The 18,054-nt window shown below is 36.8% G+C and overlaps 1 protein-coding gene across 1 annotated transcript in view; it reads left to right on the top strand.

The window, feature by feature from the left end:
* The first annotated feature begins 2,149 nt into the window (after positions 1 to 2,149).
* The window catches only part of OCLN (occludin), a 49,657-nt gene continuing 33,752 nt past the window's right edge, over positions 2,150 to 18,054 (top strand). Inside the window, exons 1-4 of the mRNA XM_051992596.1 lie at positions 2,150 to 2,246; positions 11,638 to 11,753; positions 13,435 to 14,113; positions 15,834 to 15,995. Coding sequence (XP_051848556.1) covers positions 11,704 to 11,753; positions 13,435 to 14,113; positions 15,834 to 15,995 — 891 coding nt within the window. The 5' untranslated portion in view covers positions 2,150 to 2,246; positions 11,638 to 11,703. The remainder of the gene's footprint in view (positions 2,247 to 11,637; positions 11,754 to 13,434; positions 14,114 to 15,833; positions 15,996 to 18,054) is intronic.

The following is an 18,054-nucleotide window of genomic DNA, read 5'->3' as shown; positions in this document are numbered from 1 at the left end:
TTATAATAAACCAAGTTCTCCTCACCTTACCCTAATAGTTATTGAACATATAAGAAAGATCATGTAGGATAAGAAATAGGACTTCAGATCTCTCAGTTATATCAATGATTAGTGGTAATGCAAATAAGAGGCATCAAATCTTTTTGGATGGGAGGCCTGCTTAAAGCAATTCAATACAATTTCCTTGTTTTTATTAAATTCAACGAGTGCCATTTCTCTTAGATCATTCCAAATCTATGAACCAGTGAGCTCACTATTGTAAGAGGTCTGATACAAAGATGCAAAGTACCTGTTGTCTAGAAGTGTACAATCTAGAGGGATGATAGGACACATACAGAGAGAAGAATAAGAAAAGTTCCACTATAACAGGAGCAAAAGACAAATAGAGATAAATCACTTTAATCTGGAGAGAGATATCTGAGCAGAACTCTTATCAAAGTGACTTGATCTAGTCCAATCCCCATCTGGATGAAGATCCTGAGTTCCAGAGAATTTAAGTGACTTCCAAAGTCACAAGTTGCAGGGTGAGAAGGATCTAAATCCAGATGCTGTGTCTTGGAAGTTTTCCCTCTCCATTTTTCACCAACCACAAGACAGGAAGAGTGAATTAGGGTCTGGTTGGGACAGGGAAAGTGTTTTGTTTTGGTTTTTTGTTTTTGTTTTGTTGTTGTTGTTGTTAAATTGATGTGGAAGACTGCTGGAAGGAATTAGGACCAATTCTTAGGATCACAGAGTGTATGAATGGGGAGTAACTGAAATAGTATTGGAAGAGTAGGGTGGAGCCAGATTGTAAAGGGCCTTTAAAGCCAGACTGGGGATAGGTAATGGGAAGCCAACTGAAAAATTTTAAGCCTAGGGAATATCAAAAGCAGCCTCTAATTAGGAAGATAAATTTGAAAGGAGAGTGAAGGATGGAGTGGAGAGTTGAGGAAAGAAAGCAGTATCCTAAATTGGAAAGAAAGTATAGTGAAAGGATCCTCAGATTTAGGGTTAAAAGGAATGATTTTGAATTCTGGCTCCTTTTGTTTGTTTGTTTGTTTTTGACTATGTGTGGTACCAGACAATTCACTCTGGAACTGTTTCTTCATCTGATTGGTCAAGCTGATTGATCACTAGATAATTTCTAAGGTTCCTTCCAGTTCCAAATCTTATGTTTTATGCATTTAGCAAACTATGAGAATAACCCAGAAAAAGCAATAATGAGAGGTCTGAGTTGGAGTGAAAGCTGGCTAAGTAAAAAGGGTATAGAAGGGAAAGAGTTATGGAAATGGAAATCTACAGCATGGGACAAGTATCTATTACTAGGTTTCCAGCCTAGGAAGAAACATAAACAAAAACTGGGGAGATGGAAGGAGGTGCATCCATGGTACTTACTTCACTATTTGCATTAGCAATAGTCTACAATCATACCTTCCCACCACCACTTTTTAAAAAATTTCCTACGTTCCGAGTACCCACAAATCTTTATCTTCAATTCAGTAGAAGGTAAGGCCAATCACTACAGGATTTTAGACTCAGAAAAGAGAACCTGAGAAAATTTAATATAATCCCCTCGGTTTACAGATTATTAAACTGAGTCACAAATAAATGAAGTGACTTGCTTAAAGTCACACAGAAAGTGTCAGAAAAGTGGTACTTTTCACAACGGCGACTGTGTCCTTATTTTTAAGAATAATAATCGCCTTTCAAGAGTCTTCTACCATTTCGTGCGTCACTTTCACACAATTGGGCCTCCAGTTTGCCAACAATTCTCTGATCACACTTCGGACAAGCCTTAGGAGAGCAACCCTTTTCCTACTAAAGCGCATACCAAATTTGACCTGGGAGGGTTCTGGAAGCTCACACCCTTCCAGGAAAACTAGGGCTTTGGGGCGATCCTTCAGCTCACCAAGACCCTTAATAGAGCTCTGCAAGACTTCGCCTTAGGGAAGGAGCTTCAGCCGCGCTAAACCTAATAAAAGAGCGCAAAGCCTGAGGGTATTCACTCAGCCGGCCGAAACTAAACCCTGTCTCTTTAAGCTCTCAGAATTGATGTGCAGAGAGAGCTACCAGTCTGTCCCCGCCCGCCTCCTTCTTCTCCTCCTTCCCCCTCCCTCGAGTTTCAGGTGAATGGGTCACTGGAGGCGGCGGCGCCGCCACACCTGCTCCTTCTCGCCCCCTCCCCTTTCCCTTCCCTTCCTTCTTCCCTTTGCAATATTAGCCGCGGAGATCTCCGGAGTTTCTTGCGCGCGTGTGGAAGGTCACAGGTGGGAACTGAGCTTTGTCAGGAAGGGGCTGGCTGGGCTACTGCCTAGGGGGATCCCCAGTTTAGGAACTCGTGCTGCGCATGCCCGGGGGCTAGGTGTGGGGAGTGGGAAGAAGGAGGCGGTGGCCAGGGAGAAGCCCATTCCCGCCGCCTGCTCACGCAGAGGAGCCAGAGGCGGCCAGAGTCAGGTGCGCTGGGGCTACTGAACACGCTCTCCTAGTGCGCCCCTAGTACGCCCGGTGCGGAGACAGTGAATCGGGGTGAGAAGGGGTCTTAGGTGCGTTTCTCTTTCTGGGAGGCTGGAAGGACTAAACTTGCTTCCCCTGGAGAGCTCAGCCGGCTGAAAAAAGGAGTGGGGAGGGAGGGGGCGGGGGGTGCCTTCGGCGCCTAGGTTTCAGTACCAGACTAAAGCTGCGGAGGAAAGGGTATTGGGTTGCTTGAAGAAGTTTGGGGCTTGAAAAGGAAAGCGACGGAGGGACTCTGGGAGGTGGGGAGAAGGGGATCGGGATCAGGAGCCCCCCTACCCCGACTCCACCTAGAACTAACTTGGACCTCTGTGGTGATCCGAAGGTGTTTTGGGTGAGTGAGTTTTTGTTAGTGAGTAAGTAAAACCTGCTGCCTGCTCTCTTCAGCTGAAATATTTAAAGCCACTCCCAGTTTTTTAGCAAAAACTTTTCATTTTTCCTGAGTTATTGTTACGGTTTTCTTGTCACACTAAGTCTTGTTTGGGAGTCTTCTCAGGAAGAGGAAACTCGAGCTGCGCTCTCTCGGGGCCGCGGTGCCAACGGGTGCCGTGTAGGACTAATGGGGAGCAGGGTTGAATTGGGGGGCATCCCGTTCTCTCTCCAGCCCTTCTGGTTGGGATTCAGACGAAACCTGTGGAAAAGAGACCAGGAGAGGTTTGGAGAGCCTGAATAAGGTCTTAGACGTTTGGTCTAGTTTTTTTGTCTTGAATAGGCGGTCTTGGGGAAGCGTAGTAGTGGAGGTGGCGGCGCGCCTGAGTATAACTGTGATTATAGTTTGGTTTTAATTTGTGTGAAAGGAGATTTAATTTATGTTTACATAGTTAGTTAATAACTTGGGTGTAGATACTACTTCGTTTTGAGTGTAGATTTTGTGTCCTCAGCGCCTGACTTACGAAAGTGCTTAATAAATGTCCGATTGCTCGGAGATAGTAGAGGGGACATAATGTAGATGTGACTTGGGAATTTTTACACCGTCACTTATTAGCAAAATGAATTTATATTAGACTCTCACCCTTTCTTTTATCATATTTGTACAAAGTAGGCTTAGGATTATATTTCTCTGTGTTAGAGTTCTGAAAACACATGGAAGGACTAGTATTAGAAACGTCTATATTTTGATTTTTGACTGGTTTTCCTAGGTAAGTTGGTTGGATTTGCTAAGAGTTTTTTTTACATGACTTTTAACTCAGGATCCTAAGCCGAACATCAGATATGTTGTCTGTTTTCAAAGGAAGTTTGGAGAAATGGGTTGAGGGGCTAAGTTCTAACCAAAATGGCTTCTTCACTCACATAGTTATCCTTTTATTCTCTGTTAAATGGTCTTATCTAAGTAAATGTCCATGCAGAATAGAATGAGGCCAGAAAAGATACTTCCTTGGCTAATATGGGCTCACTTACCCCTTAAGGCATGATGTTTGAAATTCTTGGAAAACTCAAGTACTTCTCAGTTAATGTGATGGGGGAGGGGGGGGGTTTACCCTTGCCTCTCCTGACTGTCTTCTAGCATTTATTGTTTACCGTGTGTTAGGCGCTGTGCCAAGTTGTGGTATACAAAGAAAAGCAGTGGCATTGTACCTACTCCCTGGAAGTCCATATTTTAATAGAGAACATGCACATTAGTGTACATATTAGATAAATAGCTGGCTAAGTTAGTAATCAAGGGAAGACACTAGGAGAGGGGAAATCAGGAAAAGACATTTTGCCAAACACTTTGGGAATTCTAAATCTCAAGATTGAGAAGTCTAGCTCTACAAGAAATCTGTAAATCTGAGGTACTCATAAATATGATACAGAGAGAATTCTTATAAACCAAAATCAAATTGACATAGAAATACCTGTATTGCACTATTTGCTGGTTGGGTTCCAGTTTCATTCTAGGATGGTAGTTTTGTTTTGATTGAGAAACTTTGGCGTATTCAGGCTTCTCCATCTGTACAATAAGGGAGGGAGTTAGGCTAAATGGCCCCCAGGGTTCATTTCAGCTTTAAACTCCTATAAACCAAGCCCTTGGTTTAGGATAATAATCTGGATGTTTTTATTCAATCTCAATTGCTTCTATATCTGCACTCCAATAAATAAAAGATAACTTAATGGACTTAAAAAAAAAAAAAAAAGAAATACCTGAATTGGCAGAAACTAAGGCCCCAAATATATAGCTTATAAAACCTAAATTTAATAATGAGTTATTAATAATCTGCTACAAAATCTGTTAGGTTTTTCAGCATAGTCACATGCATTTTTTTAAATTTAAAGGTGTAGCCAATATTTAGTAGTAGTATTTAGTAGTGCATGTTAAATATGCACACAAAGACCACTATGGTATATATGTTTTATTTGTAATTTTAACAGAAGATTTAAATTACCATTTAAAAAGCACTGGATTAAAGAAATAACCTCCAGCCCCCAAGTACCATGGTTTATGGCCGAATCAAGAAACCCCTCATTGATCACTCAACAAGCATTTATTGAGCACCCACTATATGTCAGGAACTTTGGGATACAAAGAAAGACAAAAACAGTTGCCGTTCTCTAGGAGCTCACAGTTTCTATTGGGGAGACAAATGCAAATGATTGTATACTTTTAAGAGATGGATCAATATATCGGTGTGATATAAAGGATGATCTCAGAGGAGGAGGCATGGCTGCCACAACAGAAAAGGCATTCTGCAAAAGGTGACAGTTTTACTAAGTCTGAAAAACCAAGAGATGGAAAGAATAGGGAGAACATTCGAGACCTGGCAGATATTCTGTGCAAAGGTAGAAATGGAAGGGAGATAGGTGTGTCCTCTCTGGAACAGCTAGTCAGCCATTGTGGCTGGATTGTAGAATATATGGAAGAGATGGAAGTCTAAGATTGGAAATAGAAAAGGGTGAAGTGAAGATTTTTAAATATCTGCAGACTTTATAATTGGTTCTAGAGGTAAGGGTACGGGCCAGTATCTGAGTGCCAGAGACTTACTTATATTTTAGGAAAATCATTTTGGCAACTGAATGAAAATTAATTGGAGTGGAGAGAGGGCAGTTTCTGTAGTCTGGGTAGGAGATGATGAGAATCTGAACTAGGAAGATGAAAATTAGGCATGTAATGGTTGAAATAAGATTGGACAGTTAATTGGATTTTGGCATGTGTGTGAAGTTAAAGTAACAAGGCTTTAAGCTGGGAAAGGCAAAGGGGCTGAAGTGATCCCACAGGATAAAACAGAAAAGGACTCTTTCAGGCAAGAATCTTTTTCCTTAAATAAATAAATCATTAACTAATTCCTTTGTATCTGTATTAAATATTAAATTCAGCCCATTCTTATAGCTTGACTTTTTTTTTAGCCATCCCACTTAGTTTTGTGTCATCTATAAATTTGATAAGTTTATTTATCAAATTGTACTTAAACCATTAGTAGAAATATTAAATATAGGAATCGGGCATTGATACTTGACAATCTACTGGAGATGTAACAATAAACCATTCATTTACTACTCTTCGATCCAGCTCTTCAACCAGTTCCATCTAATTGTACTTCTGTAGCCTGAATCTTTCCATTTTTCCATAAACTTAGTGTGATGTAGTTTATTAAAAGCTTTGCTGAAATCTAGAACCCAGATAAATTCTCTCAAAAGCATGTCAAGATCTACCAGTTTAGCAACAGTATCAACAAATGTTGATCCAGCATGAGCTGTTATGAGTAAAAGTAACAGACGTTTAATGATCACTGCTTCCTCTTCTAGATGGTAACTAACCAATTCTCTAATAATATGTTCTACAGTTTGTTAGGAATTAAAATCAAATTCATTAATTTCAATTTAAAGAAGCACATGTGGGCTTCTCTTGTCATGTGATCCCTCTACTTTTTCACTGGCAGTGATTCAGCTGTCATGTATGTAAGTTGTTTCAGAACCAAGAATGTAGTTCATTTGGACCAGGTGACTTGAAGTCATGAAGGTTAGCCAGATAACTTTTTTTATCTCTTTCAATAAGCTGTTAGAGATCTTAATACCGAGGTTTGACCATGTCAATCTTTTCTTCCTATTCAATAAATTCCTATCACTCTCCTTTACTTTGGGGATTAAAAAACTTGCCAAATCCTCACTTTCATCTTTTAAAATTGTTTTTGTAATAGCTTTTTAGTTTTCCAAATAACATGCAAAGATAGTTTTCAACATCTTTTTTATTTAAAAAAAAAGCTTTTTATTTTCAAAATACATGCAAAGATAGTTTTCACCATTCACCATTTATATCCATTCATTCCATTTTTCATCATTTATTCCATTCATATCTTTTGTTCCAGATTTTTCTCCTTTCCTTCGTTCTTACCTTGTCCCTTAGATACCAAGTAATCTACTATTGATTAAGCATGTATGATTTTTCTAATCGTATTTCCATATTTGTCATGCTTCGAAGGAAAATTCTGATCAAAAGGGAAAAAAAAATACAAGCAAACCAACACCACTACCACCATCACCAAAGTGAAAATATTATACTTTGATCCACATTCAGTGTCCATAGTTTTCTCTGGATGCTGATGGTTCTTTCTATTATAAGCCTATTGAAATTGCCTTGAATTACCTTATTGCTGAAGAGTCAAATCCATTCTAGTTGATTATCACATAATCATGTTGCTCCTGTTCTCTTGGTTCTATTCACTTTGCTTGGCCATCAGTTCTTTTCAAGCTTTTCTGAAATGAGTTTGTTCATTATTTCTCATAGAACAATAATATTCCGTTACATTTATAAATCATAACTTATTCAGCCATTCTCCAACTCAGTTTCACTTTTAAAACCCTTTTATCACTTTGGCCCCTTGTTATCTTTACAGGCTTCTTAATTCTTTACTCTGGTTCATGGGTAAATCACTAACCCCAATTGCCTCAGCAAAAAAAAAAAAAAAAAAAAAACAAAAAAACAAAAAAAAAAAACTATTTGATCCAGTGACACTGGCCTCCTTGCTTTTCCTATGACGGGATATCACATCTCTCAGCTGCACCTGTTTTATTTTTTTTTAAAGTGGTATTCATTTTAAATAGTTTTTTATTCTTCAGGACAAGATTTGCATTTCTGTTTATCATACCGATAAAGTACTATGGCCTTGTGAATAGATTTGAATTTTTCTGTTTTTAAAAAGTTGCATGAAATTCTGTCTCTTCTGGTTCATTTAGTCAGCCTCTTCAGTGGCAGATCCAGGAAGTGGATATATAGACTACTCTTTACCTGAGCAGTAGGGGTTGCTAAGTGGTACCATAGTGCATAGCGTGCCAGGCCTGGAGAGGAAGATCTGAGTTCAAATCTAGCCTCAGACACAAGCTGTGTGACCCTGGACGAATCATGTAGCCTGTTTGCCTCAGTTTCCTCATCTGGAAAATGAGCTGGGAAAGGAAATAGCTAATTACTCCAGTATTTTTGTCAAGAAAACCCCAAATGGGGTCATGAAGAGTCAGGCACAACTTCGCACAGCAATAACAAAAACAGTTGAGTGTCTGCCAAGCCTGCCTCTTCTCCTCCTGCCATGCTCTCTGAACTCTGGTAAAACTTAGTTATGATATGGTTGAAGACATTTTCTAATTGTACCCTATTGCTGCTCAGATTCTTCCTTTTCAGCATTCAGGTTCTTATCAAGCTAGTTGATTATTTCATTACATTTGTCACTGTTTTTCTATTTGTCTTCATCATCAATCCTGTCTTTGAATTTCTCATCCAATAATCTTCATATTAAAAACATAAGCAATTCTCTTCTCTCTTCAGAAAACATCGGTGATTCTTTATTACTTTTAGGATCAAAAAACCCAACAAATCCCCTCAGATTCCCTTTTTATACCATCTGCCCTGTTTCTCTACTTTTCCTCTTCACCTTTGTATTCCTCAACATATATACTCTTTGCTCAGATGATGTCTTTGTCATTGCTAATGCTCTTATCTAGAATAGATACAGGGAAGATGCCGTTGATTATTTCAATCTAAGAAACACCCCTGGGAGCAGGGAAATTCTTGTGAGTCCAAACTCACTGTAGGTTGTATCCTTGGTACTGTTCTCTCTGAATAAGCACACCAGGCTGGTGCAAAAATCTGTATCCACTTTAGATTGATGATTGCATTTCAGTGCCAATTATTAAAGCAACAAATACTACTGGTTAGGGCTTAACTCATTGTTTTGTTCATCTCCTGAACTCAAGAATGTCCTCAAGAAAATGTTAATATATAGTTCATACTTAGAAATATGTTGTGAGAATATTCTTTTTTTTTTTTTTTTTTTCCCCACGAAGAGCTAGTTGTTAATCATTTACTAGAACACCCCAGGATGGTGGGTATTCAGTTTCTGCCCGCAGTTTCAAAACCAAGAAGAGTGACATCCAACTACAAGAAGTTCTGGATAGCTGCCTTGTAAACAACAGTCTTTTCAGGAGGAATATTCTCATATAACTCTTTGCCATTGAAGATGATCTATAGAAGATTCTAAATCCTGGGAGTGTGGATGGAAATACCCACTAAAGATGATGTCCTAGATCTATGACTTAATCTGCCTACGCATTCTTTAGAGCTTTTCCTAATGTGCCATGGAAGGATTTAGCTCCTCAAAATAGGCACATGTGATAGTATAAGAAAGAGTATACTTTGCAATTTCACAGAGCCCTCTTGTCCTCATTGATTTCAGTTGCTCATGCTTCAATTCAGCAATGAAATGGTTGACATTGTGATTGTCAAAGAAATCCCTACTCAAATGGATAACCTCAACTGTGATTTTGATCTCAATTTTATTTTCAAAGGTGGTAATAGAGGCATTGAAAGCACTACTTCTACAAGTCAGAGGTCAACATATTTCTTTTGTTGGCTCTGATCTTTTTGGTCAAGATATAAGATAAAGCAGCAGCAATTAACTGTTTGATGAATAATTCTGAATATTTAAAGATCAGTAATAGTTCCACCATTTTTGGTGACCTGACATTGGGAGTCATTGAAAAAGGCTAGCATTGGGCCTAGTTTACTTGTATTCAATTCTCATTTCTGTAACTACATTAAAAAAAAAATTCTGCTCTTATCTAGTTTCCTAAACTGGTTTTTCTTTCTCCAGTTTCCCAGCTTTGTTCTTTTTATACTTTTTCTATAAGAGAGTTTCTTTATTTTCATATTTAGTTTTCATATCTATTGCTACTAAAATCTTCTTTCCTGAATTCTTGTACTCACCTGCTTTTGACATTTTCAGTTGAATCCCTTGCTCTCATTTTAACTCATTCTTTAAAATTAAACTCATTTCCCTCCAACTAAGCTAATTTTTTCCTTCTGTCCTTTGAGTTCTGTCCATAACACTATCATTCTCCCAGTTCCTTGTTCCTCATTGTCACCTTTGATTTAAACTCCCTGAGCAAATCACTTAACTCCATTTGCTTTGCAAAACAAATTAATAAATGAACTTTTTATCCTTTGTGACCATCTATGCACCAGATTTTATCAATTGTTTTCCCAAAAAAGTTTCTGATAGCTACATCTTCCCATTGCTAGTACTTTGTTCTCCTTGAACTTCTTAACCCTGAATCTAGGTTCTTTCTATCCTAGTTCAAATGATTTCATCATATCATGTCATGGTAATCTTCTTTAATCACTACTTCATGCCCTTCCCTTGCACAAAAACCTTTGTGTTTCTTTATTTCTTATTGCATCATATTTGACTTCCTTAGCTCTCCTTCTCTGTCCAAACTTATAATATTCCCAATATGTATCTTTGCCTCTTTCAGATTAGTCTCTCATTGCTTCATAAACAAATCATATTTCCTATTTATCCTGCCAGGAATCTTCTCTCATCCTGAGATTTTGCTAAATCCCCAATTTATTTAGATCAAGCCATAGTTCTGTTTCTTTCATGAAGCCTTCTTTGGTGACTCTAAACTTCATTTATACATTTTGTGACTTCAAAAGCACTTAGAATCTGTATCATACCATTTAAATATTTAATTATGTACTTCTTTCTCATTTTCCTAACAGTTTTTATTTGAAAAAGTCTGGTATTGTGTCATCCTCTCAGTGGTTTGGATGTTGGGTTTATTGAACATTGACTGGACTGAAATTGTTTCTGGTTCTTGGTTATACAGAATTGGGATTCTTCAAGAAAATATTACTCTTCTGGGATGTTGTAAAAAGGACTTTTTAGGTTGGGGTTAGACTAGATGTTCTTTAAGGATTCTGGAATTCCATACTGTATTGTCTGTTCCTCTTTCATATGTTGAGTTAATCTTAGAAAGTGGAATGGAAGTCCTTTTATGGGTAGGAGACCTAGTGACCCTAGCACTTGATTGGGGCACATTCTATACATTAATCATAATTAAATATTCCTTTTATTATGTGTGTCTCTATACTTTTCATATACTCTCTTTTTATGCATTGCCCATGAATGCTACCTGTGTATATTTGTGATAAGTTCCTCAGGTTTATGGGGAAAGAGTTCATTGCTCTCTCTCTTTTTAATTTAATCAGACACTTTCATTTGCTTAGAAGAAACTTTGTTTTATTGTGGATTTATGCTATAGAGATTTTTAGGATTAAGTTAAGCACTCTTTAAAGGAGTATATAGTTTTGCAAACAAATGGTTTTGAAGAAAAATATACGCATAAAACTATGCATTTAATCTATTGGAAGTTTAAAAGTTTTATTGAATTTTCTTGCTTATTTTTCTTCTAACTGCAGCATGTAAAACAATGCTTATGGTTATATTAAACAGTAAGTTAGTTATTTGAGGATAAGAGATGTGGGATTCTTTTTATTCGCGTGCCTGGCCTATAGCATTAAATGCTTATTGATGGATTGAAGGTCCCACCCTTTAGCAAAGTAGAAAATGTTAATCTAATCTCTGGGATGTTTCTGGGAAAGTAATTTAAAATGAGGTATAAAGCTGTACTGCTTTTGTTTTCATTATTAATGTGAAATCATTTGCTAGACAAGAAGTAGCTCATTTAGAATTTGTCATTGGAATCTTTGATAGTAGTTGAGGAAAGGAAGTGATAAATTCCATTTTTGAGAAACTTCCACCTAAAATATTGATTATTTGATTCTTAAGTTTCAGAGATTGGATATGTAGCTAAGTTTTTAGTAGTTACAATAGGGTAACCAAAGACAATCCAATTTCTTAAAAGTTGTTTGTTTACTCACTCTTAATTTATTTTTCTTCCCAGGTTGTTTGTCTTGGAGGAAGCTAAGAGGAATTCATTTTGAAATAAACAAGATTACTGATATCAACAATGTCATCTCGACCATTTGAAAGTCCTCCTCCATACAGGCCAGATGAATTGTAAATATCATTCTGAGATTTTTCCTAATATTTAGTTCTCCACCAGTGATGAAAATATGTAGTTATGTAATTAACAATAGTTTTTGTAGAGTATGGCTTTTGCACTTAGATTTTTGGCAGTTGGCACAATGTAATAATACCTTTAGTAATTTTTCTATTTAAAGGTGATATGAATTTCCTTAATTATTTGTGATTTTAAGTGTTTGTGTCATTATTCATTGAGTCAGATTGAATTGTTACATAATTTTCATAATGGAAACTGGAATGATAACAGGACTGATAATGCCTTAAATTATTTCAGAGAGTAGATAATTGGTGATTTGTACTGACCCTTTAACATTTATGGAGTTTTTCTAAGGTTTCCTTGCTTCTGCTAGTTTTTTTTTCTCATTTGGGTTGATTCATGGAAAGGTCATAGCATTTAGATTTAGAATTGGAAGAGGCATCTCTGGTCATCTAGACTGAGCCCCTCATTTTACAGATGAAGAAACTGAGAAGCCCAGAGATGTGAGGTGACTTTCCCTACACATTTTTTTCTGGATTCTCCTTAATTATTTAACTGCTGGTATTTGTTAGCTGTGGATTTGGGAATATGGACTTTGAGAAAGACTACTATCCAAACTGGTTTGTATGAAAATTAAACTTGATTAAAGGCAGTAATGGATTCTGAACTTGTCTTGAGACTTGAGTTCTAATCTTGCCTTTACCATTTAATAGCTCTATGACCTTAGTAAGTGAGCCTCAGTTTTCTTATTTTTAAAATGGAAGTTTGAAAAAAAAATTAATGAAAATTCATTTCCTCTTCTCCTACTCCCTCACTGGAAAAAGAAAAACAAACCCCTTGTAGCAAATATGCATAGTCAAAACAGACTTCGTCATTGGCTGTGTCCAAAAATTGTATATGTAAATCAATACCCCAAATATGTCACCTGTCTTTCAGGATATATAATGTGTATTTCCTCATGGGTCTTCCAAAATCATGGTTAATAAGTGTAGCTATCATTTCTTAAATTTTCAAGATTATTTGGCTTTACAATGTTGACATTGTATAAGTTGTTCTGCTAGTCTGTTCATTTCATTCTGAATCACTTCTTACAAGTCTTCCCAGGTTTCTCTTAAACCATTTCTTACAACAAAATACTATTCCACTGTAATTATATACTATAATTTGCTTAGCCATTCCTCAATTGACTGACACTCTTTAGTTTTCAGTTCTTTACCACCACAAAAAGAGCTGCAAAAACCCCTACGTTTAAAAAAAGTATATGTCCTTTTTTCTTTCTTTGGGGTAATATGGAACTTCTAATGTATGCCCAGTGCAGATAAGACTGTTGAGAAGAATAGATAACATAATTATACTGAATTTTTTATAAAGCTATAAAAATTTGAGGTATGATAATATATAAACTTCCATAGGATTGGGATTATACAGATATAAAAATACCTGGTTTTTTTTGAATGTTAGAAATTTGTTTATTCTTTGATATTTTGCAAACTGCAAATTCTTTCTGGGCAAGTTTATATTCTTGAAGAGCATAGTAAAAATCTACCTTTGATAGCTTTGGATCTGGGTTTTCACGTAGTTATTCCTTTTAGTCTCTTTACATCTTGTGGAATTTAACTGGGATCCTGCCATAGATCTTTTAACTGAAAAAATATTTTTTTAAAAAAATCGTTGCAGCAAGCCATCTCATTATGCACCCAGCAATGACTTGTACAATGGAGAGATGAATGTTCGACCAATGCTTTCTCAGCCAGCCTACTCTTACTATCCAGAGGATGAAATACTTCATTTTTACAAGTGGACTTCCCCTCCAGGAGTGATAAGGATTTTGTCCGTGATCATAATTGTGATGTGCATTGCCATCTTTGCCTGTGTGGCTTCCACACTTGCCTGGGACAGTGGCTACGGAAGCCCCTTTCTGGGAGGTGGTATGGGCTACCCTTATGGAGGAAGTAGTGGCTTTGGAAGCTTTGGTAGTGCCTATGGATATGGCTACAACTATGGTTATGGAGGAACTTACACTGACCCAAGGGCTGCAAAAGGCTTCTTACTGGCTATGACGGCATTCTCATTCATTGCTTCATTGGTGATTTTTGTGACCAGTGTTATGAGATCAGGAATATCCAGATCAAGAACATATTTCTTAGTGGTGATCATCATCAGCGCCATCCTAGGCATTATGGTATTCATTGCTACCATTGTCTACATAATGGGAGTCAATCCAACAGCACAAGCTTCTGGGTCAATGTACGCAGCTCAGATATATGCTCTCTGCAATCAGTATTATTCACCTACAACAACTGGACTCTATGTGGATCAATATCTCTATCACTTCTGTGTGGTGGATCCCCAAGAGGTATGAGTATGAATGAATGTATAATGATGTTTTTTTTTTCTGCATGAGTCATTCTTTATTAACAAACAAAATTAACATGCATGGTTTGGGGATGATGTGTAGTATTTCTATTTAGAAATTTTTTTCAGTTAGAAATTTCCTATCTTTCCTCTCACTTAAATAGTTCACTCTTTTATTTATTTGGGGTTTTGAGGAAGGGGGAAAATAGGAACCTGTAAAACTTTAGTATAAGCCTGTTGTTTTCAAAAATAGAATGTTTATGCAAGTGTGGATTTTAATGCTGCTATTTATGAAACAGGAATAGTTCTGCTACTGCAGAGCATTGGATGTCCTAGAACCTCTCAATACTCCTTCCTTCTGGCCAAGGGTTCTTATGCTTGAGCCCTTTACTTTTAAGAGCTGTAGTCCCTTCTCTTTGACAGATATATGGTAGAGTGGAAAAGGATAGAGTCTGGACCTTTGATTTTCATGATAAGGTGAATTCTCAGGGTAGGAAAACTACCAAAGCCAATCACCACACTTTTTCTGTAACTTAAGGTTAGAGAGGTACCTAGAGTCCTGACTGTTTTACGTAACATGCCTAAGGGTTACAATCAGTATTTGTCATAGATAGGTCTTGAACCTAAGCTTTAATGTTTGAGGTAGTTCCCTTTCTTCTAGACAACCCTTACTCTTTGAATTCTGCCTTTGATGCTTAACCACCTCTGTGGGCAAATTATTCAACCTTTCTAGCCTTCAGTTTTCTCAGTTACAAAAAGAGGAGATTCAATTAGATAACTTCTAAGTTCCCATCCAGCTCTAAATCCCTGATCATATTATAAATCTGACATGTTATAAAAACATTGACTATAGCCACTTTGTTCATTCAGTCATTTTTAAGTCATGTCTGACTATGAACCCAGTTGGGGTTTTTTTGGGCAAAGATAATGGAGTGTTTGCTGTTTCTTTCTCCAGCTCATTTTGCAGATGAGGAAATTGCAGTTTACAAGGTTAAGTAACTTGCCTAGAGTCATCCAACTAGTTAAGTGTCTGGGGCCAGATTTGAACTCATGAAGATGAGAGTTCCTGACTCTAGGCCTGTCATTCTATCCATTGTGCCACCTACTGAAAAACACACCAATTGGCTACAGTAGGGCCATCTCAGAGGAGTGAGCTGGTACTTTCCCAGTAAGAAGCCACCTTTTTGTGATGCTTAATTTTGATCGGAGGCAATCTGTTACTCATCTCATTATCCTAATTGAACACCCTCTTCTCATTAGGGAAAACTCAAAAGTCCTACCATTAAAAAATTAGGCAGATTTGTTCTTTCCATTTTGTAAATGTGAATCTTCATATTAATAATATAATCTTCATTAAAGTAGTAAGACCAAATAAAACTATAGTGTTGAAGAATTTTTGATCATTCAAAGATTGGCTGATCCTTTATGTCATCTATGATGAAAGACTTCAAAATTAGAAGGATGCACACTTCACCTGGGAAAATCAATTTTAGAAATAAATATGATATTGATTATTTACAAATGACCAGGCTGCTCATATTTATAGTTTTATGCATTTAATCAAGCAGGTCCTATGCATTATTACATGTAAATGAAATTAATGCAAATTAGTAATTATGAATTAGAGACTTAGAACATAAAGATGGATTTAAGTAGTTTATTTTAGATCTCACAAACAGCAAAACAGTTAATGTTTGACTTTTTTTTTAAACCCTTTATAGGCCATTGCTATTGTGCTGGGGTTTCTGGTTATTGCAGCTTTTGCTTTAATAATATTCTTTGCTGTGAAAACCCGAAGTAAGATGGGGAGATATGACAAATCCAATATTTTATGGGACAAGGAAAATGTCTATGAAGAGCAGCCTCCTAATGTAGAGGAATGGGTAAGTGTAAAGAAAATTAACACTTTTTTATACTCTGATGACCCTATTGGCTTTGGTATTCTATTTGACTCTTAGTATGTCTTTGTTTTCTTTTGTTCTCAAAATTGAGATCAGCGTATCTTATAAGCATAAGTTAATTTTTATCATTTGAAAAAGAAATGATTTGAATCAGTGGCAACTGCCTTGTGATGTGCAAATCCAGATTCTTTTTCCTCTTATAACAAAATAGCTCTAAATGATTAGAAAAAAAGCATCCACATGAAGCAGAAAATAAACTCAGTTTATCTGAGTGTGCAGAAAACTTCATTTTTTCTCTTTTCCCTTTTATTTGCAAAAATGTTTGCCAGCTTATAGAACATTTCACACAAAATCATAGCAGGGTAAAAAGTACTGCTACAATGTATTTGGTTGCGATTTGAGAGGGGAAGGATATTTCCGAGGATGAATTTTGATAGGGCTTTGTTATTTTCCTCTAGGTGAAGGGAAGGACAGTAATGCTAGTTTTACCAGTGGTGCTACCTTGTAGTATGTGTTTTGACAGTATTCCTTTTCCCCAACCCCACATTTCTTCTGATTCATGAAATTTTATTTTTATTTGTTTATGGATGGATATTTCACCTTTAGACACTTTAAACCAGCTTAGATGTTCAAATCAGCAAGCTAAAAAATAGATGTCTTGACATAAGTACATAGAAGTGTTTCTTATCATAACTGGTTAAGACTGTTATCTTTAGGCTTTTGGGGTAAGTCAGTTTTGTAAAGAAGGAAGGAAAGTTTAAAGGATAATAGCCAAAGAGTACAGATCTAAGGTGGAACTTTAGTAAATCAAGAAAACTGGGTATCTTGGGAAGTGCCAAGAGTTAATGAAGGGTAAAGTAATAGAGCCTAGAAACTGAACTGAGGCATTTGACATGATCCATTAGAAAGAGGGAACTCTCTAGGTCAGGAGTCTTGTTCAGCCCTCTTATTAACTCTTTGTATAACTTTGAAGATGTTATTTTACCATTCTGGGACTCATTTCTGCCTTTAATTAGAAAGTTGAGCTTAAGTAAAGAGAGACTGAAACCTAAGTGGAGACTTTGCCATTTAGTAGTCCAACATGAATGAGGAAGACTAAAGCCTGCCTGTGTGTGGCCTTTTCCTTATTCTTTCTCCCCTGCTGCCGTTCTACACACACCCCCTTAAAAAAAAATTCTATATTTTATTATAGCACCCTTCTTAGAGCGCTGTAGTTTCATCCTGCTGTTAAGCACTTGAAAATCCTTTGTTGTTTTTTTCCTACCGTACAATTTTCTTATCTGTTATAAAAAGTCATCATGTTTTATGGAGAAACTAGTTTATAGATACTAGGAAGTGTTTTCTTTGGACCTTTAGCTCTAGGCTAGGCCACCTGTAAAGTGGAATAGGACCAGCTATTGTGAACTGCAGCTAGTGAGCACATGAAGTAAATGTTTCTGTGAGAGTTTCTGGGTGTGTCTTGTATTTGTTTACTGGTGGTTGGTTTCTGGAGGGATGGGAGACTAGTTCCAATTGAAGCAGGATGGAAGTGCCAGTGAACTTTGTGCTTTCATCTGGCTTTGCTGTCATGAGGGTTTAATCAAATATAAGTGCTTAAGATGACGCAGTGAGAGATGGCAGGAGTAAGATATAAATGATAGATTATTTAACAGATTTGTATGTGCTGTTACAGAGGATGTGTTAAGTTGTGCTGCAGAGTTCCTATCAGGAAATAAATCAGTGGATGGATCTTAAAACTCAAATTTTACAAAGCAGTGTCTTCAAACAACAGACTGGTGGTGTAGATGCTGATGAGTCTCATTTTAAACATTAAAGTCAGGAGCTATATAGTATTTTAACTTTTGTTGTTGTTTGATTGCATTTTGTTTTCTTTCTCATTTTTTTTTCCTTTTTGATCTAGTTTTTCTTGTGTAGCATGATAATTGTGGAAATTGTATAAAAGAATTGCACATATTTAACATGAACTGGATTACTTGCCATTTAGGGGAGGGGATGGAGGAAAAAATTTGGAACACAAGGTTTTACAAGAGTTGAATGTTGA

This window comes from Antechinus flavipes, chromosome 1, assembly GCF_016432865.1.
Source record: "Antechinus flavipes isolate AdamAnt ecotype Samford, QLD, Australia chromosome 1, AdamAnt_v2, whole genome shotgun sequence".
Lineage (NCBI taxonomy): Eukaryota > Metazoa > Chordata > Mammalia > Dasyuromorphia > Dasyuridae > Antechinus > Antechinus flavipes.
The sequence above is the reverse complement of the archived record's forward strand: the minus strand, read 5'-3'. Positions and strand labels throughout refer to the sequence as shown.